Source organism: Anguilla anguilla, chromosome 10 (assembly GCF_013347855.1).
Source record: "Anguilla anguilla isolate fAngAng1 chromosome 10, fAngAng1.pri, whole genome shotgun sequence".
NCBI classification, from domain to species: Eukaryota; Metazoa; Chordata; class Actinopteri; order Anguilliformes; family Anguillidae; genus Anguilla; species Anguilla anguilla.
The window spans coordinates 15,467,431-15,493,494 of NC_049210.1; the positions used below are offsets into that span (position 1 = coordinate 15,467,431).

Consider the following 26,064-nt stretch of genomic DNA (forward strand, 5'->3'; position numbering starts at 1 on the left):
CGCCCCCCCATGTCCCATGTCCAGTCCCCCCCCCCGCGCCCCCCCAGGCCCCACGCCCCCCCGGCGCGGCCGGGCGGCTCACCTCGGTGTCCTGCTTGTCCACCTGTTCCCAGCTGGCCTCGGAGAAGAGCTCCGTGCTGCAGCGGGACAGGCAGTTAGGGTCCAGGTTACACTCCGAGTCTGGGATCGAGGTCTGACAGAGAGGGAGAGAGAGAAAAGCAACAGACAGAGGAAGACGGAAAGTATTGTTGATAAAGTATTGTTAATCATTGTAACTTCAAATTTTTTATTTCTTGTAAGAAATGCAATATTATGAAGAATATTTAATATTCTTTAATTTAACACTAAGAATAGGGCTTCTTTCGCACTTAAAAATGTTCACACTGGCAATATGTACCTATTGTATGTCATGTCTTTAAAGCAGTTAAACAGATCTGAGTGAGCTAGAGAGAATGAGCGGGTGACTGAAAGACTGAGTGAGAGACTGAGACACTGAGTGAGAGGCTGAGTAATGGAGCCTGAGTGAGAGACTGATTGAGAGACTGAATCAGTGAGCGACAGACTGTGTGAGAGATTGAGTGAGAGACCCCTCCCGTGCTCTGATAGGCAGTCTAACCCCCTGCTGTACCCCTGTGCAGCGCTCTGATAGGCAGTCTAGCCCCCTGCTGTACCCCTGTGCAGCGCTCTGATAGGCAGTCTAGCCCCCTGCTGTACCCCTGTGCAGCGCTCTGATAGGCAGTCTAACCCCCTGCGTTACCCCTGTGCAGCGCTCTGATAGGCAGTCTAGCCCCCTGCTGTACCCCTGTGCAGCGCTCTGATAGGCAGTCTAGCCCCCTGCTGTACCCCTGTGCAGCGCTCTGATAGGCAGTCTACCCCCCTGCTGTACCCCTGTGCAGCGCTCTGATAGGCAGTCTACCCCCCTGCTGTACCCCTGTGCAGCGCTCTGATAGGCAGTCTAGCCCCCTGCTGTACCCCTGTGCAGCGCTCTGATAGGCAGTCTAGCCCCCTGCTGTACCCCTGTGCAGCGCTCTGATAGGCAGTCTAGCCCCCTGCTGTACCCCTGTGCAGCGCTCTGATAGGCAGTCTACCCCCCTGCTGTACCCCTGTGCAGCGCTCTGATAGGCAGTCTACCCCCCTGCTGTACCCCTGTGCAGCGCTCTGATAGGCAGTCTAGCCCCCTGCTGTACCCCTGTGCAGCGCTCTGATAGGCAGTCTAGCCCCCTGCTGTACCCCTGTGCAGCGCTCTGATAGGCAGTCTAGCCCCCTGCTGTACCCCTGTGCAGCGCTCTGATAGGCAGTCTAGCCCCCTGCTGTACCCGTGTGCAGCGCTCTGATAGGCAGTCTAGCCCCCTGCTGTACCCCTGTGCAGCGCTCTGATAGGCAGTCTAGCCCCCTGCTGTACCCCTGTGCAGCGCTCTGATAGGCAGTCTAGCCCCCTGCTGTACCCCTGTGCAGCGCTCTGATAGGCAGTCTACCCCCCTGCTGTACCCCTGTGCAGCGCTCTGATAGGCAGTCTAGCCCCCTGCTGTACCCCTGTGCAGCGCTCTGATAGGCAGTCTAGCCCCCTGCTGTACCCCTGTGCAGCGCTCTGATAGGCAGTCTACCCCCCTGCTGTACCCGTGTGCAGCGCTCTGATAGGCAGTCTACCCCCTGCTGTACCCCTGTGCAGCGCTCTGATAGGCAGTCTAGCCCCCTGCTGTACCCCTGTGCAGCGCTCTGATAGGCAGTCTAACCCCCTGCTCTACCCCTGTGCAGCGCTCTGATAGGCAGTCTAACCCCCTGCGTTACCCCTGTGCAGCGCTCTGATAGGCAGTCTAGCCCCCTGCTGTACCCCTGTGCAGCGCTCTGATAGGCAGTCTAACCCCCTGCTCTACCCCTGTGCAGCGCTCTGATAGGCAGTCTAACCCCCTGCGTTACCCCTGTGCAGCGCTCTCTCACCACTTCGTCGCCGACGTCGCCGTTGATCCTGAGGGAGCCGCAGAGCTGCTGGCTCTCCAGGCGGCTCCACAGCTCCTGCACCTGCCTCTTGAGCGTCTCCACCTCCATCTGGTGCCCCGCCTCCATCTGCCGCAGGCGCTGCTGCACCACGTCGTTGTGCATGGTCAGCCCGTCGTCGTCCAGGTGGCTGCGGGCCGGCTGCTCGGGGCTGGGCGGGGGCCGGCCCAGCAGGGCGTGGAGGCAGCGGTGCTGGGAGGCCCCGCCCCCTCCCCAGCCGCCGCGCGCATGCGCCGTCAGCGACCCGCCGCTGGCCGCCGAGACCTGGCGGCTCAGGGGCGCCCGCTCCCCATTCACCCGGGGCTCCGCCTCCAGCCCCTCCCCGTTCTGCAGGGGCCCCTCCCTGCCCAGGTCGGGCGGGGCGGGGGGCAGGGCGCCGGGCGGGGACGGGCGCTGGCCGCCGTTTGAAGTCCTCGGGGCGCCGCCCTGCTCCGCCTCCGCGGCCGCGCCCTTCCGGAAGGGGGGGGAGGGGGGCGGGCTTGTGGGCTCGGCCGGGAGCGGGGGAGGGGGGCAGGGGCGGGGCTGCTCCTCCGTCAGCGTCTCCGTGGAGCTCTCCATGAGCGAGGCGCGGTCCTCGCCCGGCTCCGGGGGCTCGGGCGCGGGCAGGCCGGGGTCGGGGCTCCCCCGGGGGTCCTCCAGAGCGGCCAGCTCCTCGGGCCCCACGGGGCCGTGACCGTTGGTCATAGTTCTAATCTCCGGCGGGCTCGGGGGGGCCGAATCGCTGGGCTCCTCCGGCTCGCCGGGGGCCCGGACCTCGGGGGCCTGGACCTCGGGGCCCAGCTCGTCCGCGCCCTCCGCAGGCAGGTCTGCGGGCGGTTCCGTGGCGAGGGGCGGGGCTGGGGGCGAGGGCGGGGGCGGGGCGTCCTCGAGGTCATCCAGAGGACCCTCGACGTGGTGCCCGTTGACGCTGGCTTCTCTCTGCAACTCCGCCCCCGCGTCCTCTTTCGTCGCTTCCTGGAGGATGTTCTCAATCTGGCCCTCAGCCACGCCCACCGCCACAGAGAGCTCCGCCTCTTCCACGCTCTCTTCCTCTGACGGCTCTCCGTTCCAAACATCGCCATCTCTCAGCCCCTCCCCTTCTTCCGCGGGCAGGAGCCCGTCAGGCCAGCCTCCTCTGTGCCCCACCCCTTGCAGGTTGGCCCTCCCATCCTGGTCCGGAGCTCCGCCCCCATCGGGCCCCACTCCAATGTTGAGTTCAAGCGAGCGGCGGTGGTCTTGCCACTTCTCGTTCAGGCTGGGGTCGCTGGAACGTCGGTTGGAAGCGAGGGGCCCGCCCACCTCGCACGCCATGGGCAAATTGTCGAAGGACCTCGTCTTCGGAAGCCTTTTGTGAAGAAAAACAAGAAAACAAAGACGAAAGACTAAATTAAACTGGTAATGAAAAAGGACTCTTCATTTCAAAACACGCTCTCTAGCATACTGAAATCCAGGTATGGTTCAGCGTATAATCAGGGTCCCATTACAGAACTTGTAATCCAAACAAATTAAAGCTTAGAGAAACACTGAAATGATGATAATCATCACAAGGATTAAAAGATCGGTGTCATCTTAGAACAGGAAAGGCCACTCCCTGACAACAGCACAGCGGTGTGGAAGCATTAGCCCTCTGCATGAACTATGTTTTGATGGTAGAAAAAAAGGGTGTTACCTATTGTCTTCCTCTTCACTAGTCTACGCTGGACTCAGCCTTGTAAACGTGGCCATGAGTTTTATCTCCTCACATACAGGCCGGCGTATGTAATCAGGGAAATCAGAGACGGCGCATACGCCAGGCTCAGTCCGCCAGGCTCAGTCCGCGCTCCAGGAGCGGGTTGTTGACGTAAACCGATCCCCCTGCCCCAGCGTTCACGGAGGGAGCCGCCAACTCCTCCTCGTCCCAGAGCCAGCGTCCGCTTTTCAGACCGCTTCCAGAACGTGCGGTACGGACCACGGGGGGGGGGGGGGGGGGGCGCCGCGGTGGTACAGACACCGGCGGCTGAGCTACGCCGGAGAGGCCGACAGAGCTTCGGCTCAAAGCGAAAGCGCCGCCGTTAACGTCCCGACCGCGGCCGGGGAGCCGAGCTCTCAGCATGCCGATCCCGTCCCCGGGGGTCGCTCAGGAAAGGAACGTAAATTAAAACGCTTTCGTTGTGGAATTACGTGAATGTTCCTCTCAAGCAAGAAGGCCTAATTGCATATTTTCCCCCAGCTTCCAGCATTTCGGTTGTATTTATGTGGTACTTCTCATAGCCTGACAGCACTTTATGGAGAAAGGGGAATTTCTCCTCAATCATCCCTTGTGTAGTACCCATCCATCTAAGTGATACCTGGCAACCATTACAAGCCAGAGAGTGTAAGAGCAAAGGGACAGAGGGGCAGACTTATTAAGGCAACTGAAGTAGGGGATGATTAGGTGGCCAGATTGAGAGAGCAGGGCAGTAACTGACCAGGACACCAGTGAACCCTTTACTCCTTATGACCACTTACACAAGGTCTTTAATGGCAACACCAAGTCAGGACCTTGGTTTAAGATCTCACGCCAAATAAGGGAAGACTGCTTGCCCTGGAAGGAAAAACTGGAAAGAGGAGGAGGAGGAGGAGGGCAGAGAGGGGGCGGGGGCTCACCTGCCCATGGGGCCGTCCTCGGGGTTGGCACCCGACGCCGGGTACGGGGCGCACGAGTCATCGGAGGGCGTGGTGGGCGAGGAGCTGGGCAGGTAGACCGCGGTCCACAGCATCAGGTTCCGCACGTGACACACGGGGTGCAGCACCTGGGGAGGGGGGAGGCAGAACGACACCCGGACATGCACACGCGTGCTTCGAACCCGACACCGCACAGAAAGAAGCACGGCCGGACCGGCGGCTAAACGGTTAACTGCTGCTTAAAGCTGTGTGGAAATGAGTCGGACGTAAACAGCGCGGAGAGCTAAGGTTCCCCTGTGCACTGACCACACGCTGCGGCCCAGGAACTGGGCTGGGCCTCCACAGGAGGATCCAGTTTCCTGCCTCTTTCTTCGCAGTTACACACAGTAATGACGTGACGAAGACGAGCAGAGACAAACAGAGAGAGGGGGAGAGGGGGAGGTGAGGGAGGGAGGGAGGGAGAGACTGCGAGAGAGAAAGCGTCCAAGAGTGAGCATGAGAGTGTGAGAGAAAGCACAAAAGTGTGCAAGAAAGTGAAAGAGTGTGAGAGGGAGAGACAGAGAGGGAGAAAGACAGACAGACAGTGAGAGGGAGAGACAGAGAGACAGAGTGAGAGAGAGAGAGCGAGAGAGATAGAGAGAGACAGAGAGAGGGAGAAAGACAGACAGAGTGAGAGTGAGAGATAGGGAGTGAGAGACAGAGAGAGAGAGAGCGAGAGCGAGTGAGCGGCTCAGTGTACCGTCTCAGAGTGGGAGGAGTACAGCATGTTGCGCAGGGCGCGGTTGGCAGGCCGCAGCAGGGACCACACAGAGCAGGTCCGCTCCTGGATGTGCTGGTCCTCCCTCTCCTTCCCACTGTTGCACAGGAACGTCCCAAACAGGCAGGAGTAGGTGTGCTGCACCAGCTTCACCTGCAAGCGCGCACACACACACACACGCATTCACACACACGCACACGCATTCACACACGCATTCGCATTCACACACACACACACACACACACACACACACACACGCATTCACAAACACACACACACACACACGCACATACACACACACACACGCACACGCACACACATGCACACACACACACGCACATACACACACGCACATACAGTGCGAGAGAAAATATGGTGACGGTTACATCGCAAAGTTTTAAATTAAGGGCAAAGGCTTTCAGTGTTAAACGCTGACCCTGCCAGATTGTACTTAATAGCTTTAAAGCATTTGTTTTAATGCTTTAAGTTCAGTGAGGTCGTGAAAATGAATGGGACCGAACTGGGAGCTGGACAACCAGGAAGAACGGTGATGCTGTTAACAGCATGGACAGCCCATGCTGCTAGCATTCACATTATGCAAATACAATGGGGTAAGCTCCACAGAATTGCTTATTTTATATTTATTAATGACTTATTTTATACCAAATTGAAATATCCTACTGATACTCAGTAGCTTGAGCAATAGAAGTACCTTGTGGTATGATCTGCTGCTATCTACAGTTTCTCCGTAGCAATAATCATAGAAACTCATTCTCAAAAACTATCTGTATGAATAGTCCCACACACATCCCTATTCAACATGCAAAACAGTCAATTCTGACATCAATGACCAGCCTTCATATTCACAAAAACACAAAAAGAAGCCCTTGTTCGAATGCGCTTCCTGGATCTGCCGCTGCGACTGCGACGCGCGTTCTGATTGGTGCTCACCAGGAAGGCCTCGTTGAACTCGAAGGAGCAGGGGAACTGCCTCTGCAGCTGGTGCACGCAGTCCAGCCACTGCAGGAAGACGGGGCAGCGCTCGTTCAGGTCCTCCGAGTTCTCCCCGTGACCGCAGCGGTCGGCGAACTTGTGACCGAAGTCCAGCCACTCCGTCTCCACCAGGACCTGGAAACCCTGCGGGGAGAAGACCGGCCGGTCAGACACGGTCAGACGGTCAGACACAGGACATAACCGGGTCAACGGTGCAGGTTTAGAGATGCTTTCCCAAGATGGCCTCTTTATCCCTCAAAACCATGAAGTCCAACACAGAGCCCAGATGAAACCCTGCCAGGTTGACCTGAAAAGACTGGGTACACAATAAACACCCGCTCCCCCACTCTCTGGGCCACGCCTACCTCCACCGTCCCCCCGCCCCCTGCGCCACGCCTACCTCCACTGTGCGGTAGTAGGGGTCCAGCAGCAGCTTGGAAAGCGCCACGATCTGCGGGGTGCGGTCCCAGCCGTCGGAGCAGTGCACCAGGACCGGCCGCTGGTCCCGGTCCACCGCGTTCACCACCAGCAGGGAGGCCTTGAGCAGCAGGGACAGGTGCTGCAGCCAGCGGGTGCCCTCCAGGGCCGACAGCCAGCTGGGAGAGGGGAGGGAACCGCTCACTTCAGTGCAGCTGAGACCACACGCACAACCACACACTAACCGCTCTATATACAACCACACACTAACCGCTCTATACACAACCACACACTAACCGCACTATACACAACCACACACTAACCGCACTATACACAACCACACACTAACCGCTCTATGTACAACCACACACTAACCGCTCTATATACAACCACACACTAACCGCTCTATACACAACCACACACTAACCGCTCTATACACAACCACACACTAACCGCACTATACACAACCGCACACTAACAACACTATACACAACCACACACTAACCGCTCTATATACAACCACACACTAACCGCTCTATATACAACCACACACTAACCGCACTATACACAACCACACACTAACCGCTCTATACACAACCGTACACTAACCGCACTATACACAACCACACACTAACCGCTCTATACACAACCACACACTAACCGCACTATACACAACCGCACACTAACAACACTATACACAACCACACACTAACCGCTCTATACACAACCACACACTAACCGCACTATACACAACCACACACTAACCGCTCTATACACAACCACACACTAACCGCACTATACACAACCGCACACTAACCGCACAGATACTGTACACAACCGCACACTAACCGCTCTATATACAACCACACACTAACCGCTCTATATACAACCACACACTAACCGCACTATACACAACCACACACTAACCGCACTATACACAACCACACACTAACCGCACAGATACTATACACAACCACACACTAACCGCACTATACACAACCACACACTAACCGCACTATACACAACCACACACTAACCGCTCTATACACAACCACACACTAACCGCACAGATACTATACACAACCACACACAAACCGCACTATACACAACCGCACACTAACCGCACAGATACTATGCACAACCACACACTAAACGCACTATACACAACCACACACTAACTACAAACAACAATACACAAACATGGCAAACTACACACAACCACACACATACAACAAACAAACAAACAGGTAAACAAACCAGACAGGAAATATACACAACCGCACACTAACAGCACAGATACTACACACAACCACAGACTGACTATACAAAAACTACACACAAAGGCATACCACTTATAACTGCCATCACAACTGTATTTTTTAACCAAGCAAAAGAGGGAAGCACACCAAGCACACTAACCGCACAGATACTATAAACAACCACACACTAACCGCACTATACACAACCGCACACTAACCGCACAGATACTATGCACAACCACACACTAACCGCACTATACACAACCACACACTAACCGCACAGATACTATACACAACCACACACTAACCGCACAGATACTATACACAACCACACACTAACCGCACTATACACAACCGCACACTAACCGCACAGATACTATGCACAACCACACACTAACCGCACTATACACAACCACACACTAACTACAAACAACAATACACAAACATGGCAAACTACACACAACCACACACATACAACAAACAAACAAACAGGTAAACAAACCAGACAGGAAATATACACAACCGCACACTAACAGCACAGATACTACACACAACCACAGACTGACTATACAAAAACTACACACAAAGGCATACCACTTATAACTGCCATCACAACTGTATTTTTTAACCAAGCAAAAGAGGGAAGCGGTTTGGCAACAGTTAACCAGTTTTCGAGTGAAAACGGAGATTGGCTTGTTTGGTTTTGAAGAACAACACCCCGGCCCCCTACAAACCACAGTCTCCACTGGCAATGTTAAACAAAGCTGCCCTTTCACAAGCTAATAAATGATATATGTGCAGGGCTGGCATGCTTTCTGGGGCACGAGCACTGGTGCAAAAAGCTCAACAAAACAAAAATGTACAATGAAAAAGCAAGCAGCACACACGGGCACAACTGTAAGCCTTTTTCATCATCAAGAACGACACAGTATTGCTATAAATTTAGACAAATCATTGAAAATACATGCAGTTCTACTCTCTGTCATTTGAATTGGAAAGCTCAACTGCCAACGGCAAAACGTGGTAAGGTGGCACATTTTTTAAAGACTGAGGGATTAAAGATGAAATATGACAACAGGCCATTTACTTCTGTAGGGGACGGGGATCTGAAAAGCTGCTTTACGTTCCATTTAACCCATGCTGGTCTCGTCTCGTTCTTGCCATTGTCAAAATACAAAATGGCCCTGAACAGTCATGCACCCTTGATTTCTGTAGTTGCGTCTCGCCGTCTACTTAAAATCAAACATCGAGAGACAAGCTGAAACTTGACAAGAGACCACGTCAGTTAATCAATACTGACACATTATTACAACGTTAACAGAAAAGTAGCTTCACAAAATAAACTTAGCGGCAGTCATTTCAATGTTGTAGCACAAATGTGACTGAATTCACGTTCCCACAGAATACCTTTTAGGCACAAACGCGAGCGAATCAGTCACACTTGAATGTACAGCCCCGATGTACATGTGTGCTCAGTTAAAGAGACTGATCGAATTATGAACTCTACTGTGGAATCTCTGAGTCAATATATAAAGGAATCCCTACATATGGAGATCCTCGGGTCCATGCTGTGCCAGGCCCAAAAAATCAGGAGCAGATGTTCCCTCAGACAATAATGCAGGGGGGCACATGAGGATTGGGCTGCCTGGCACAGGACCAGCTGGAGCGTGGGATGACTGTAGGGCTGAGAGAGGCCTTCAGTGCAGTGGACGAGGGGCGGGGTTATTGTGTACAGGGCCTGGGGGGTGGGGGGTGGGGGGGCGGGGAGGGCAGACTCACTTGGCTGGATCGGGCATCTGTGTGCAGAGAAAACGCAGGGACTGGAAACTCTTGCGGATGGAGTGGATGTTGGCCATGCCCATAAACACCACCTCGCAGTTGGGGTAGTACTCTGGAAGACAGAAAGGCCATTATGCAGCGGCAGCCGGAGAGGAGCCGAACGTCGGCCATTTTGGCTCTGGAGACGAAAGCGCGCGCCCACATTGGCACGGCTCAGGCACTGAAGTCTCTTACCTGGGCACTCGCAGCCTCCCCCCTTGGCCCTGTTGGCCACGGCGGCGGCGTATGACCTGGCGTCCAGGATCAGGAGCTTCTGAGGCTGGATGGCTAGCGTCTCCACCTCCGAGCTGTTAGTCATGGAGGACTCTGAAACAGAACCCTCCTTTCAGGACTCGCCAAGAGCAGTGCAAACACCACATTAATCGGCCATCTCCTGACGCAGAGAGGAAACCCACCTCTTCAAGCTGCCTCACTGGTCCGTCAACCCAGGCGTGCCTCTTTCTCACACTGCCTAAGATTTGCTAGCCTTCAGCCATTCCTTTACTAATGAAGCTCAGACATTTTGCAACTTACAGTGGACTCCCTTTGATATGACAATGTTTATTACAAAAAATTTATATACACTGTTTTTCTGGTTAAATAGTTTTTTGTATCCGTGCCAGTGTTGTGCTAAACCTTACTGTACCTACAGTGCAAGTTCCTCTGGAACAGCGCTAAATAAACAAATGTAATGTACGCTGCCTGCAATCACTGCCTTCACACACAACACTGTCACACAACAGCGCCGAGGACGCAGTGAGTGTATGAGCGTGCCTGGTGCGTAAGGCCATCTCCAGCCTGTATCTGAACATATATTCTGACAGATATTTCACATACTGTGATCGGCATTCAAATGTAGCTCCACGATAATGAATTTGACAGAAACCCTCTTAAATGGAATCTCACTAATTACAACATTAACCTGCACCTTCTGCACCCTGTTCTGCACCCTGTTCTCTCAGTCCATTCTCCAAATGCACGCAGTGTCCACAGAACAAAAGGACCAGCACCTCCACGGTGCTAGTTAGTTCAAGACACCCCGTGCGTTTTCACAGCGTCACTGAAACACGGGAGAACAGCAGCCACTGGAGCTGTATGTTCCGCACCTCAACCACCTTTTGCAGTGTTTCAGAAAGTGAAAGAAGGCACAGACTTGTCTGAGAATGCATGCGCTGCTCATGCACACGAGGCGCCAAAATCGCAGGTCCGCGAAACAAATGGAGGTAGAAACAGGCTTTTGCTCGCCCCCCCGGTCGCGCCAGGCCTGGGTTGAGATGAAGCCCGGCTGAAGACGGGGCGGAAGAGACGGAGGAATCCGGGCTAGTGCAAACACGCCGCGGAATTCCCCCGCGCCGCTTCCTCCGCTCAAAAACTTCCGCGCGGCGCTTATCTCCGCGAGACGAGCGCCGGCACGCAGCCTTCGCTCGGCACGGCCGCCGCACACGGGCCGGCCATTGGGAAAAGAGCCGCGTCAGCAGTTTTTTTTTTTTTTCTGTGTCGCGTCTGGCGGGGTGAGGGCGGGACGGGCGGGACGGCGGGGGGGGGGGGGGGGACTGACCGAAGTCCGTGTCGGAGAGGTCGGCGCCGTTGCCGTACTCGCGGGAGCAGGACCCGTTGGCCAGGTGTTTTCGGGAGCTCCCGTCCACCGCGCACGCCTTGGCGATGGACTGCACCAGGTGCTCGTCGTCGGCGTTGCGCCAGCCCCACCAGCTGACCTCGGGCTGGCCGCAGCGGGCGATCACCGCCCCCGTGCTCTGGTGCCTGGCGAGAGGGACGCAGAGAAGCAGGAGGTTCGGTTGTGCTGTTAAAACTGCAGCTGGAGCAGCGGTTTGGATTTAAAACTCATATAAGATAAATTCTACTACTGTATCTAAAAGTCAGAATGTCCTGAAGTGGTTTTTAACTGTGAAAAACATTTTAATAAAAATCTAAGCCCTGGTGCAAAGGTATACAAATGCATTGATTATGAACATGCCTAATACTGAAGTGTTTACAGAGTAGTACTGTATTGGGACACAGAAATGTTGATTTTTGTTTCAAAGGCTTTGTGACCCTGTCAAGGTGAATTGGGTAATATCCCTGTTAGACAACATCACAGTGCTCTGTCCATCGGAAGCACACAGGCACACAAACACACACAGACAAACACACACACGCACACACACACACACACACGCACACACACACACCTGTACACCACAGCCGGAAACCTCTTCCAGGACCGGAAGGCGGCCACGTTCTCCAGCTCTTTGTCGGTGATCCAGGCTGGCACCAGCAGCAGCTGCGGGTAGCTAGAACAGAGCCTGGCAGTGCCAGGACCGAACGGGGCACGCGGTTAGGAAATGGGCAAAAGGGCAGACCCCTGGACAGGGTTAACCACCGCCTGAACACAGCCTCTGTGCTCAGACACCCAATCTCACCCTTATCACTTATCTGGCAGGGGCTCACTGACAGTGAAAGTGAACCTTGGGCACAGGCTAAAGCCCCATCGCCCCAGCACAACCACTCCCTCTATTAAACACACAGGGCAGGCGGGGCGGGGCAGAGTGAGATGGCAGGCGGTGGTAAAGGACGCCGCGGTTACCGTTTGAAGAGCCGCGGCGACCGACGCCTCCGCCCGGGGGCGGTTACCTGTGCTTGCTGTTGATCTCGGACACCCTCCAGGCGTTCTGCATGTCGAAGCCCATCCGCTCCACCTCGTTCCTGAACCGCGACGTCACGTGGTCTCCTTGAGGCGAGACAGAGGGCGGGGCGGGAGAGCCAGGTAAGACAACGGGAGAGGGGGAGCCGCAGGCCCTGCTCGGAGGACGCGGCACGCGCTCTCCAGGAGAAGCGCTCTGTTCGCACGGCGAGGGGGGCGGGTGCTGAAAGGGGGCGTGGTCTCCGCAGCCCGTACCTGGCCTGCACAGCTCGCCGTGCTGCTCCTTCTCCCCCGCGTACACGTCCACACACCAGGCGTGGAAGGCGAAGGAGAAGAGGTCCTCCAGCCGGGACGGGGGACGGCTGGCGCCCGTCAGCCTCTTCAGCCACTCCTGGCACTGCTCGAAGGTGGTGAACTGGCACCTGACCAAACGCAAACCCCCACAAAAACAATGGGTCCCGTTAAGGATTCGATCACACGCTGGGCAAGGCCCATTACCACAGATTAATCTATGTGGCATGGGGAAGACCATGACTTGACACAAAGCAGCAAAAAGGCGCACATAAATGTGCTTGTGTGTATGTGTGTATGCGTGCATGTGGGTGTGCCTGCAAGTCAACGTTACAACATTATAACCTATAAAAGGTGTGGCTTGAATTATATGACAAACGCGCTGGAGAATCATTGATAAGATACCGATGAGCAAGAGGTGCACATCTGCACACAGCTTGATACGCACACGTGTGCGGCACATTCATGTTCATTTTGAGTTACGGGCAAAAACTAAAGAAGAATCAATGGAAATGGGACATTGGTGCCCGAGAGGTGGACATATACGTGTGAGCTTGTATGCAGCACATGGACATATGCATTATATGACCAGACATGCGCTGGTTAGCGGCCTTTACCTGATGACCTTGCAGTCCTTGCAGGTGACGTGGAGCTGGAACATGTCGCGGTACTCCACGCTCTCAATGAGCTGCAGCGGGACCTGAGAGAGGCAGAGAGAGGGGGATTCGGGACACTGGCGGCGAAAGCAGAGCCCCTCGGCCCACTCAACCCTGTCTCTGTCTCCGCTAACTGGATACAGGACGCAGGAGGAGCTCAAACCAGGCCTCGTAGGCCCCTTAGTCACACAAGCTACCAGCTGGCTACGTGAAGCCTGGAGAACACGCCCCCCCCGTGAGGACAAACTCCATCAGCACATGCAAATGACCAGCAGCCTGAGTCACCGGGACACGCCTCGTCTCTCTGCGCGCTAGCAGGAACGCGGTACGCTAACGTAATGCGCTTTGTGAAACATTCACGCCAGCGGCGCTCTGCTCCCGACACTCAGCACCGAGTATGAGATATGTAATAACTAATCCCAGCCAAACGCTGACACACCTCTCTGCTACGGAACACAAAGCAGGGACCCGGACCGACCCGACTCCATTCGGATAGCGAGATCGGCACTTCGCATCTTCGCGCATTTCCCAAGCAAATCTTGCGATCTCGTCTTCTTAAACTCAACTAGTCTCTTCTGTACAAACGAGGGTCCCTCGCACCAGAGAAATTATGCTCGTAAGTGCACACATTCTCGCCAGGTGATGTTTTTCATCGGTGCTAAATTACACGCACGTGTCACAATGATGCATCTGAAGCGCTGGGTTTTAAGGATGTGCCACATTCCACGGCTGGGCGCCAAGTCCCGACAGTGCCTCTGCAGCCCCAAAAAGTAGCAGAGGACCGCCATAATGTACCCCAGGAGAGAGGGTTACAGTCGGCAGTGATGTCCTCATCTCACCAAGCAAGTACCAGCAAAGATACAATGACTGCACAGCTCAGCTGGGGGAATGGTCTATGAGTGCTCTTCTGACACAGTGACTGCACAGCTCAGCTGGGGGAATGGTCTATGAGTGCTCTTCTGACACAGTGACTGCGCAGTTCAGCTGGGGGAATGGTCTATGAGTGCTCTTCTGACACAGTGACTGCGCAGCTCAGCTGGGGGACTGGTCTATGAGTGCTCTTCTGACACAGTGACTGCGCAGTTCAGCTGGGGGAATGGTCTATGAGTGCTCTTCTGACACAGTGACTGCACAGCTCAGCTGGGGGACTGGTCTATGAGTGCTCTTCTGACACAGTGACTGCGCAGCTCAGCTGGGGTCTATGAGTGCTCTTCTGACACAGTGACTGCGCAGCTCAGCTGGGGGACTGGTCTATGAGTGCTCTTCTGACACAGTGACTGCGCAGCTCAGCTGGGGGACAGCATATTGCAAAATGTAACAGTAGGTTGCAGCAGGCACTTCCTGCTTTTAAAAACGTGGGTCTATCTTCGCAGCAACGCGAGGATGTTACAGTGATGCGACTGGTCTATGAATACAAAATTCCATATTACTGGGAGGGCGATAAAAAGCTGGGACAAAAAACGTGTTAATTTGCTGAGATTAATGGCATTAACGGGTATCACTCAATGCATGGTCTATGCCAACGTCACACAGCCAGACCACATGCTGTAAGCACAAGAACACGACACCGTTAACACACTCTGTTCCGGTGAAACTGCAGGCAGGTCTGGAACAGGCAGGCAAGGCCGTGGGAGTACTTACTGACACCTCACACGAGCAGTTCTGATGTTCCAGACAAACAACAGACAGACACATAAAACAGGGGGTCAAAATGGAGGCCGCTTTCTTTGCCGCGGGTACGTACTGCTGTCACACCCTCCACCTGCGTCTTTTAATTCGCCGCTCAAGTCCGCCTCAAAAACGTCCCCGCGGCCCCAGGGCCAGCCCCAAATTCCTCAAGCCCTCGTTCGCGGGCCGCCCCCCTCTCCCCACCGAAGCCCTCGCCCGGAAGGGGCTCCCCTCTGGCTCAGAAACAGATTTGTAGCCAGTGGGCCGCAGCTATTCGAACGCCTCGCGTCTCCCCATAAGGACTCCCGCAGCGCTCCGGGCCGGGACGTCCCAGCTGTTCCACAGGAACGCGCTCGGGCGGTGTCCGTGGAGACCGGGGCGTCCGGGCCGAATCGCCCGCGCGAGTGTGTGACTCAGCGCCACGCGGACGTGCGCCGGTGGAGCACAATCAGAAAGAGACATCGATCACGCCGGAGAGAGAGAGAGCGATACAGAGAGATAGAGAGAGAGGGGGAAACGAGAGAGCGAGAGAGGGAGAGAGAGAGAGTGTGTGTGTGTGTGTGTGTGTGTGACGAACGAACACGAGCGCTCTGGTAAATATACGGAATTGTTGCTGTGGAGTTGCTGGGAAAACAGTCACCATTCCAGCATGATCAGCTGACTTTTACCCAAGCAAGAGTAAACACATTATTTACCGCACGGAAAACCAGCAGGATGCTAAAAGGCAATCCGTCCATGTTCTAACCAACATTTTATGCAATGTTTTCCAGCAGGCTTCAAACACTGTACCATAGTGCAGCACTGAGGTACCACAGTGAAGGAAACTAGCCTACAAATCTCCTTCTGGTCTAAAGGATACAGCAAAACCTGCATATTTACACAGAATTTTTAAAACTCTGAGGAAAAAACAACTGGCCGCAATGCCATGAAATAAATGTTCTACAGGGGACACGCGCTCGCTGTTAAAGACATTCGAAAACTTTCGCAAAACAACTTCACATATTTCTATACTGCAACAATACAACACAAACAATGGCTCTGCAGTGACTGCTCACAGTGAGCTTGCCGACGATGGGAGCTGCTTCTGAGCAGGGGCCAGGCTGTCATGTAGGCAGGGCCATTATAAACAGCGCTCCTCCAAGGCCACATTATGCTGTCATCTTAATTAAGAGTCGCGGAGCAACCGCACCAAACGTCCCGGAGAAATCCCAATTTAATCAGCGGGGCGTGACAGTTTCATTTCAATATCACATTCGATTCTCTGTGGTTTTTTTAAAACACGAAGTGCAGATATCTAACTATTTTGGCCGAAGATCACGAAAGATAAACAGACGCAATTAGCCAAACGAAACAAAACTGCCCTCCACACAGACAGAAAAAAAAAAGAACCTCACATGAATCTACATATTTGTGTGAGAGGGGTTTTATTACATCAGGACTAAAGAGCACAAAATGAAAGAGGAAAAGAGCGAAGTGGCCCGTCCTAACTTAGCATTTACATGCGAACCCACGGCTGTGCCTGGCCATGCTCTCGACTGTACAGCATGTTCCCCCGCTTTTACAGCTCTCTGCGAAGGACTATAAACATCAGATCACGTCGCTCCTGGGAAACGCACACTTTGTTGCACTTTCTGTTTGAGGAACATTTTTGTATCTCAAATATCTGACCCGATTAAAGAACACAAAGTACCCTCTGCATTTATACATTCCCTCTGTGACAAACTCATGCGCTGGCACATTAACCCGAGAATCGGATGTTTCTAGAAGGAAAAGAGCATTTCAACGGAACATAATGTAATATTAAAAATGGGCATCAGTGATAACTGTTATCATCATTGACGAAATTGATAAAATTTTCTTTTGTGACACCAAGTGTTTCCTCCTTTACTTTACTGACGTGTCAAACATGTTTTGGAGGGGAAACAGACCAAACAGGGTTGGTATGCACTTGAACGCAACTATTCTGATCTGTTATAGACTAGTAACCCCAGCCAAGTAAGACTCAGAACAAGTAAAATATTACAGCAGTGTCTGGGCAGTCAAAGTGTCTGTTCAGTCAGGGCCCCTTTGTCAATCAAACAGATTTATATACAAAATCACAAGTAAAATATTTTTACAAGCAATATATTAATATAGAGCTATAACAAACCATTAACTTTGACTACTGAACCCAACTGGGAATGACTCTGTCTTGACCATTTATGATCATTTTGTCCTGACACACTACTGCAATCAACAATATTTCAACAGAATCTCACATAAAACCTACAGGCACATGGGGGACGTGTGCTGAGAAAGTTCAAGTCAGTTCAAAAAGACGGTCCTACGACTGAAGGAGGTCTCAGTGAGGGGGCGGGCGGGGCGAGGTGTGTTCTTACGTTGACGATGGATTCCTTGAACTTGATGTGCAGGCGGTAGCTGGACATAGCGATGATGGCATCCTCGGCTCTCCCCACGTACTCCGTGAACTCCCCGTGCAGTTCAGGAAAGGGGACCTGTGACCAACACAGCCGCGCATCGCAGCACCGTTACACATTAACACCACGGGCAGAGAAGGAGGAAAAAAGAGGGACAAGTGCAGCGGAAATGGCGCCAGTTCAAATTTCACTCTGACAGCATCGACTGGCCAACTTGTATCTGCTGTGAACGGTCAGATTTGATGCAACGTGTGCAAGCATGCTTGAGTGTCTTTATGTCTTTATGCAAACTCAGCGAGAATTTTAGCCACGTCTCACCTGCAGGTTGTCCTCCTCCAGGACAGGGGGCTTCCTGGGGAAAATCTGATTGGCCTGGATGCACTCCAGGCTCTGCTGCCCCTCCTCTTCCTGTAGAACAGGAAACCGTGTCAGCCAGAGCAGGGGATGCACGGGGCTCCCAACACACGCAAACCTGAACCGGTCTTCTTCCATTCCCACAATTCTCTACTCTCTCCTGACACAGGACCGCAGGCAGTTCGTGAGCCTGGATTTAAAATCCTGTTCTGAACTGGCCCCCCAGTGCACATACCCACCCGAAATCTGGCCCTGGCAAACCTCACCATTGAGCGAGCGCTCGCCCTCTGAGCCACTTCTTCAGTCCCGCAAAACCTTCGCCCTCTGAGCCAGCCCCCTGCTGAAAAGGCCCTCTGTATTACCCTGGCCTGCAGGTGCTCACCCGCCAAAAACACACCTACGCGGTGTTCTACTCCGAAGTCAAAAACATCGCAAGTAATCTATTTACAACCAAGCATCTAAAACTGGGGCTAAATTTGCAGGAGCACATTTAATCAGGGACGCGTTCGATGTGTTCGGGGGGGGGGGGCGTCCGCCAGCTGAGAAGGCCCCGCGTGCGAAGCGAACAGAGCGCTGCACGCTGACCGAAGCTCGGCAGCCTGCGCATATTCAACATGCCGACGTGCGTTTTATTTTTAGCGATGGGATCGGCACACGGGAGGGCCGGGCGGCGCTGGGGGAGAGCGCGGGTGCCCGGGGACAAAGGGGGATTAGGGGCGGGCGGCGGCGGCGGGCGCTGAAGGGCTGGCCGCAGCACATTCTGCCCGCCGCTGGATCAGCGGGACCGCCGTCCGTGACCTGGAGCTGACAGCGCGCATCAACACGCCTGAGGGGACGCGCGCGCGGCCGGGGACACGCGGGGACACGGCTGTCGCCACGGCGATCAGGCGGTGGGGGTGTGTGTACCTGCACATACGCAGGACAGCGGCCATCCACCCCTTCCTCCTCTGCAGGAGGGGCCAGACGCTATGCAGCGGCTACGTCAGGTCACATCGGGGACGCTCCACCTCGCTCCAGAAGGTTTGTAGCAGAAAATAAAATATTGATCGCTGCCTGTTGCAAAAAACATTGCAGACAGGGCGGGGCATTGACTCTGTGCCTCCGGTGCTACTGTTTGACCCCACCCCCCCACCCCCTCACCCTCCCCCACCCTCCCGTCCAACTGCCAGGGTGCAAATCAATGAGAGAGTTTCCGATTCCAGAACCAGACGACTGATTTGGAGGCAAAACAAACAACAAACACACAAAGAAAAAAAAAAAAAGAAAAAACCCCTGACTGGCTGCTGGAGCTGGCCTGTGCTGAGAGAGAAGAGGGCGGGCGGTCTTACCATGGCCCCAGTGACGGAGTGCGGTTCACCCGACCCGGACACGCCCACTGTCTCCACTGGAGCCAAACTTCACTCTGGCAGGGCGAGAAGAAGGGGAGGGGAGGAGAGGAGAGGAGGAGAGGAGAGACACGTTAGCCGTTAGCCCTCCGCTCAGCGGGCGAGGCAAGGGCGCCGCGCTCGGATGGAGCCGGAGAACAGCGCTGTCTGGCAGAGCGACACCGAGAGGACTGTCCCCGCGCCGGAACGCTCGCTATAAGCCGCCGGACGACTGCACTCTGAAAGCATTTTACACAGATGAAAAAGGGCCATTACCGTATTAACCGCGATTACGCTGTCGCCGGGCATCAGAACTCACCAGAGAGAGAACGCAGGAGAAGCAGACCTCTGATTCTGTTGCGGCAAACCCACAGAGAACGAGGACATTGAATTCTGAGGGAAGAGAGACAATTTACGTGAAACCATTTTTAAACAGCAATTAAAAATAACGTTACGTGTTTTATGCGGACAAACGCAGCCCTAGGACATTCTGGTTAACATTTGTTCACTGCCGCGGATGCCTTGTCAATGAATGCTGTTCCTGTGTGATTAAAAATAATCAATGCCTGGATATCCAGCTGATTCATATACAATGTCACTGGCACTCATTCAAGTGCACTGAGAGGGAGAAGAGCGGTCACTTCCAAAAGACTGTGGTGCTGTAGGGAGGGGGGAGGGGGGCACTGGTGTGCCAGTCCCAATTTAGTCAAAACACACCAACAAATCAACTGACTGGACCACAAAGCCAGACTGTTTAAACAGGCGCTCCATATGAAACACTAATTTAATGGAGAAGAGTGAACTCAAGACATGTTATCAAGACTCATCGGTTAGCCTCCACTCAGAAAGACTCAGTGGCAGGGTTCTACTGGGTTCTAATTTACGTACTGAACTTGAAGTATTCATTTAATGATACGTTATTCATCTAAAAATTGGAATACAAACTCCACACTGCAAAGATATCAGTCTTCACAGAATAAATAGTTGTTTTTTGAGCTCACATACTGACAAATACAAAACCAAAAAGTGCCATGGGGCGTAAGACAAAATGATGAAACAGGTGTGGGACATTTAGACATGTAACACTGATCGCATTAATATTTGAGCTCTAAAATCTCACGAAACAAGCGAGGAGGAGCCAGCGCTGGCCGTGATGAAAAGGCCGCTTACTTGGGAGCGCATATTTCTTGCGACAACTCGGGCGAGGCTAAATATAACCAGGAACGGAGCGTCACCGAAGACGATCCCGAGACCGTCTGTGGGGCTTGACCAGCGGCCAGTTCGCCCTCTCACTCAATCAGCCTATCCCACAATGCCCCGGCTCCAAAACACTGACTGCGCATTCAGAGTGTGATGCAACGAGCCGCTCCTCCCTCAGCGTGTCGGCCGCAGTGCCGGCTCGCCGCTTCCTCTTCGCTTATCTCTCCGCGCTGGCTTCGTCGCCGACGCTCTCCCCCCTCGCCGTCTGACGCGGTCGAAATCAGATAAACACGCGGCGCCGCCCCGCCTCGCTACGCTGCTCCCCCAGATACCAGGAAAGGTCGCGGCGCGCGCGGACGGAAGCTTCACCTGACAGGACCCTGCGAATGGAACGGAGGTGCGCCGAACCGAAGAGACATGTGTGATGCGAAGCGTGGCATTCCGATAAACTCGGGAGTCCTTCACGTTTTATAGTGGCGCCTCGGATTGCGCGGACGGCATTCCAGCATACGTCAACGACGCGGCCACCCGGCCTCCGTTCCGATTGGCTCTTCGCTCGGGTGTTCTCTTCCACGTCTTGCGTTGAGCGCGTGGTGAAGTGCAGCTAGAGATGGCCCCGACTTATCGTTCATACTTGACAGACCAGTTTAAAGTTATGCACGATGTGCATATTCAAGGATACCCTGTGTGTATCACTATGGTCATGTCAGGCATCTTTCTCCATTACCATTCCCATTCACATGTCCTACCCCAATTTTTCTGCAATTGCTCCTCTATTTCATCAGTTCTGCTTAGCTGTGTTTTTACTGCACAGTCCCGGTGTTGCGATTCCTTTAATGCCAATGTGTGTCATGTCAGACTCACTACTTTCTGCCAAACATACTTTGAAGAAACAGCACTAAAAGTACTCTGATACAGGCCTGCACTGTGACTGTTTGAGAATTCTAGAAATATAACACTTTCCCAGCCCTAGAAAATTTGGAACGTGCCAAAACCCCACTCCAAAGCAAGAGGCATACGAAGCGCTGTGCAGAACAGCGCGATGCTATAAAAACACACCCCTCAGCGCTGGTAGGTACTGATTAAACCTATCTGCAGTGCGCACGCACGCGCGAGCGCTTATCCCATCTGGCTCGTGACCCGCTGTCCCGACCCCAGGTCTGCTCCTATTCGCGGGCGCAGAGGTCACGCCCCCCTCAGCCACTCCCGGTCCCGTGACTGCAGCCCCGTGTTTAGCGTTGGATTAGCAGCAGGGTCCCGTCGCACCAAAACAAAGTTTGGAGCGCTCCGCCGGGGGGACAGAAGGGGAGATTTTGGCGTGTACAGTAACGCAGCGCCCGGGACGGGTTAGGGAGGGTGCAGGAGCCGCGCACTGGTCTAACCCGCTGAAGGCTGCGTTCCAACAGACTAACAGAGGTGTGTCTGTTTTAATCTGGGCGGCGGCAGCAGCACGGCTATTGCGAAGCCATGGAATTGTGCTTTACTTTTTAAAATACATATAATTTTTTTTTTTCTTAGTTTTCTTCCTCACAAAAGCAAATGAAACATATAAAAGTATCGATAGGCGTGTTGTTTAGCACCGTTTTTTGATGTGCCGGTTCCTGTTTAAGGCGAAGGTTAGGCATGCGTGCGGATCTCTTCATGGTGACATTATGCCACCCCGGGCAGTGACCACAGCTTAAGAGTGTGGCAGTGGCGAGAGGAGAGAGTATCAGTGTCACTCTCTCAGACAGGATTGCATCAGGTGCCACGTTATCCGTGACGAGGGTTCGAGGTGAGCTCTGCGCTCAGCCTGCGTTCCCATCCAAGCCCCGTTTTTTTTCAGCGCGACACCCCTCTCTCAGCCTCAATCACACTGCCTGGCACAGCGAATGGAAGAGGTGGCCTTGCTAAAGAAAGGTGATGTCATAGTCACTGTTGTCATCATCCTCCCCACTACCATCTATGAATATACATTTTTCGGCAGACATCTTCATCCGAGTTGCCCTCACAATCTTATATGCTTCCACTTAGTCTAGTGTGTTCAGATATAAAGGTAAGCCCATAGCTTAAACAGGCACAATCCAACTTGAAAACCCTGGACCCTACAGGTACACCGCAAAAATGGAACTACAACGATCAAGAAAAAAATAATTTTCACATTTTCATCCATGTTCAGGCTTTCAACAAAACGTTCACATACGTCATATGCAAATGACATTTTCACAAGAAAAAAATTCAGTTTCCATGTTACGCAGGGGATAAACATTAAAGAACATCACAAACAGTATGAAAGTTTCAAACATCCTATCAACCCAAGGAAGGAAAGAGTTCCTTATCACATGATGGTCATACTTCATAACACAAGGGCTTTAAGTGTGGCACCAATTAGCTGCAGCTGACTGCTCCTTGCACCAGGAATAATCCCTACGCAAACCCAGAAATTTCTACTTCAGGCAGGGTTGTTTTGGCCCTTACGATTCAAATTAAAGACTGTTTATCTCAATTGTGACTGCTTAGTACCATGCACTAAACTACAATGCACTAAATCTAGTCTAAGTGTTTTCCTAACCCTTTTAAGCTAAAATGAAGCAAATTCTCAATTATTATCTGGGCTATTTCAGCTACTGTTTACTGTCTAAAGTATTCACATAAAGTTTGCAGTCAAAACAATAACAAGGTATCTAAAAGTTAAAATTGGAGAGTCCTCCCCTTTGTCATTATCAATCATTAAAAAATCTGTACTCGGGGTGACTGCTTGCCAACTAGCTAACGTTACAGTAGTTGGTTTACCATCAATGTAAACTAAGATGTGGGCAAAAAAGGAGACCAGAGACCAATGAAAACGTCTAATAGTGAATTAACGCATCCACCTAGATTCTTCTTCATAACATTAACGTAAGAGTTGTTGATTGCAGTCGCTTATGTTATGTTACCAAACCAGAAAACAACGGTAAAATGAGAGGTATTGTAATGAAGGGGCGAGCTGTGTGCGTTCAGAAACACTATGTTTAGAAATTCTGCAGCGTCCAGCTAACGACGGCTATCTGGATAACTGCAGATATAAACTTATGCAATAACTCAATATGCTCAACATGCTACATACTAGCCAGCTAGCGATGACAATTAAGCGTCAAGCTAGCTAGCCAGCAAGCCACTCATTCATAATGAAAACACGTAAGCCAATGTTAGTAAAGTGCGCCATTTACTCTAACCTGACAATATCTTAACTAATGCCTGGCGTTTTGTGTTGCCAGTTAGCTAGTCTTCTTTGTACTAACTTGTGTCTTCTGTTGTCTGTTTAAGCTTGCTAGCAGTCTGTATGCTTGAAGTTCCCGGTAGCTAAACAGCTAACGTTAAATCATGTTAGCAAGCAGATTTCTATTATTTAAATATGTAGCTATCTAATGTCATGTGGTTGCATTTCTAAATCCAGCCCATTATTAAAATGTAACCGATTAGTGAATCCACATCTAACCGTTACGCCCTGCCTCTTCTGTTCTCTTTGCGGCGTTCTGGATGTAGCTGGGCAGCTAGCTTAGTTAGCAGGTTAACGTTATTTTCATGCCAATGGAAGCTTGGTTGATAACAGTTAGCTAGCCAGCTATCTTTTCCCGACCCGTCCACACCACCATAACGATTATTACTCGTCTCATTTGCAAACTCTGTTCTTTCAAGAAAAACAAGTCAATTTGCTCATTCTAAACGTGTCGTATTTGTTGCTATGATCAGCCTTAGGCTGAGCGCGTAGCATGGCCCGCTGTGTCTCCCTTATCCCAGCTTGGCTGACAGGCTCTGTTTTTGTTGTTGTTATGAGATGGAGGGCGGACCCCCAAGTCGGAGGCCGCAGCCAAAACACACCGAGGCAGAGAGGTGACCGGCGCACTCACCGAGAGGGAGCTCCGGGAAAGAGTCTGCTGAGGGTTTCGTCGACGATTTGTGCACTCTGACTGCAATAAATAACAAATCATACAATAAATAAACTGTCAGATCCAGTTGCCGTATCAGTCCCTCCTGCTAAAGCGCCGAGTCGCCATCGCCGCGTATCCAACCCTGGACTCCCCACGTGACGTGAGAACGTACGCAGTGTTTGTTGCGTAATCACGTTCAGATGGGGAGGAGTGGGGTACCGTAAACATTGTACGAGAGCGGTTTGTGTACGTTCTTTCCGTTATATTCAATTTTTATTTTTTTGTCGCAATGTGAACACAGATTATGATTAAACTAGTCTTCGGTTGACTGCGATCACACACAGTAACTGGCAGTTGGTTGTATACGTAGGTAAATATATCTTCTAAGGGGCCGGGTGAATGAACAGGATTACATTCTGTATCTATATTCTAATATATTGTCGTAGAACTGTAGACGTGTCACCAATCCTGCAGGTTAGAACCAACCTGTTGTATGCAAATATGATTCCGTTGAATTAAGTATACATTTAAACCAATGCAAAGTTTTGCAACAGCGAGCCATACAATATAATTTAGCAAAAAAGCTCGTCCTCGGCACATTTTTGTTAATGCCGGACGGAGATTCCGCACTCAGATTAAATATTCGTTAAATCAAAGACTTCTATGAAGTTACTTAGCCAAATATCGTTTGCATGGGTTTTTGCTATATGATCTGAGTCGCTGTACCCAACTCTATCATCGTACGTTTTCCTTCGATTATGGACAACCTGTAGGCTAATACATGCAGCTGCTAATAGTCTATTTGCAAGCCGGCTTTTCTGCCTCCTACATTTTAAGGTCTAGACGTAAAAAAATGTTATTAGCATCCAGATGGTGGAACACGTCACCTAAAAGTAAGACAATTTGGCAGAATGACGTAGCTATAGCTTGGGAGCTTGGTGGTAACTCATTCCAGTGGTAGCAGAAGCGTACCCATGTGATGAATTGAAGCACACACTTCACATCCGTGTATAGGTAATTATGTAAATAATACATGGACAAGTGATTGCTGAACCATCGTAACGAAGTCAAAGAATCATTTTACAGTACTTAACAGGAAATGCTAGCAGAGAATCTGTGCAGATATCTGAACATTACCCTACATGATATGCAGCTATCCTTCCTTGTTGAACGAGAGTGAACCTATTTTGCGCAAGATGTTAAGATGGGCAAATACTTTATATAGGCCTAGCGCGTGCTACTGTATGTAAAGAATGACCTTATCGTAAACTACCGATTTTAAAAGGCGATTTGACACTAACACAGGTTCAAAAACGATACGATAAATGACCGTGGTTTGCTACTGTGTTTTGGTCTGGTGTGTGTGCTGTTAATATATGTTATATGTCCGTTCATTATCTATAACCGCTTATCCTGGTCAGGGTTGCGAGAGGCAGGAACACACCCTTGACAGATCTATCGCATGGCACACACACCATTCACTCCCACACGTATACGTATGGGCAATTTAGAGTCTCCAATGAACATAACCTGCATGTCTTTGGATTGTGGGAGGAAACTGGAGTACCCAGAGGTCTCGTTGGGGTACAGCCAGGTACATGCAAACTCCATGCAGAAAGGCCCAGGCCAGGAATCTTTCTTGCTGTGAAGCGACAGTTCTACCCTCTGCACCACTGTGCCACCGGCTGTTAATATAGTCTGTAGCAGTTGTTTGTAAAATAT

The 26,064-nt window shown here is 52.1% G+C and overlaps 1 protein-coding gene across 3 annotated transcripts in view; it reads right to left on the reverse strand.

Annotated features, from left to right (window-relative positions):
* The window catches only part of mtmr3 (myotubularin related protein 3), a 28,826-nt gene extending 4,315 nt beyond the window's left edge, over positions 1–24,511 (reverse strand). For all 3 annotated transcript variants that reach the window (XM_035379515.1, XM_035379514.1, XM_035379516.1), the window contains exons 1-18: positions 24,322–24,511; positions 19,572–19,645; positions 19,217–19,290; positions 17,853–17,942; positions 17,496–17,612; positions 13,411–13,493; positions 12,758–12,924; positions 12,493–12,589; positions 12,051–12,164; positions 11,420–11,622; positions 10,057–10,188; positions 9,823–9,934; positions 6,768–6,963; positions 6,326–6,511; positions 5,357–5,527; positions 4,600–4,745; positions 1,939–3,319; positions 83–193 (exon numbers count right to left, since the gene is read on the reverse strand). In XM_035379515.1, the coding sequence (XP_035235406.1) occupies positions 83–193; positions 1,939–3,319; positions 4,600–4,745; positions 5,357–5,527; positions 6,326–6,511; positions 6,768–6,963; positions 9,823–9,934; positions 10,057–10,188; positions 11,420–11,622; positions 12,051–12,164; positions 12,493–12,589; positions 12,758–12,924; positions 13,411–13,493; positions 17,496–17,612; positions 17,853–17,942; positions 19,217–19,219 (3,309 nt within the window). In that variant the 5' untranslated portion in view covers positions 19,220–19,290; positions 19,572–19,645; positions 24,322–24,511. The remainder of the gene's footprint in view (positions 1–82; positions 194–1,938; positions 3,320–4,599; positions 4,746–5,356; positions 5,528–6,325; positions 6,512–6,767; positions 6,964–9,822; positions 9,935–10,056; positions 10,189–11,419; positions 11,623–12,050; positions 12,165–12,492; positions 12,590–12,757; positions 12,925–13,410; positions 13,494–17,495; positions 17,613–17,852; positions 17,943–19,216; positions 19,291–19,571; positions 19,646–24,321) is intronic.
* Positions 24,512–26,064: the final 1,553 nt, after the last annotated feature.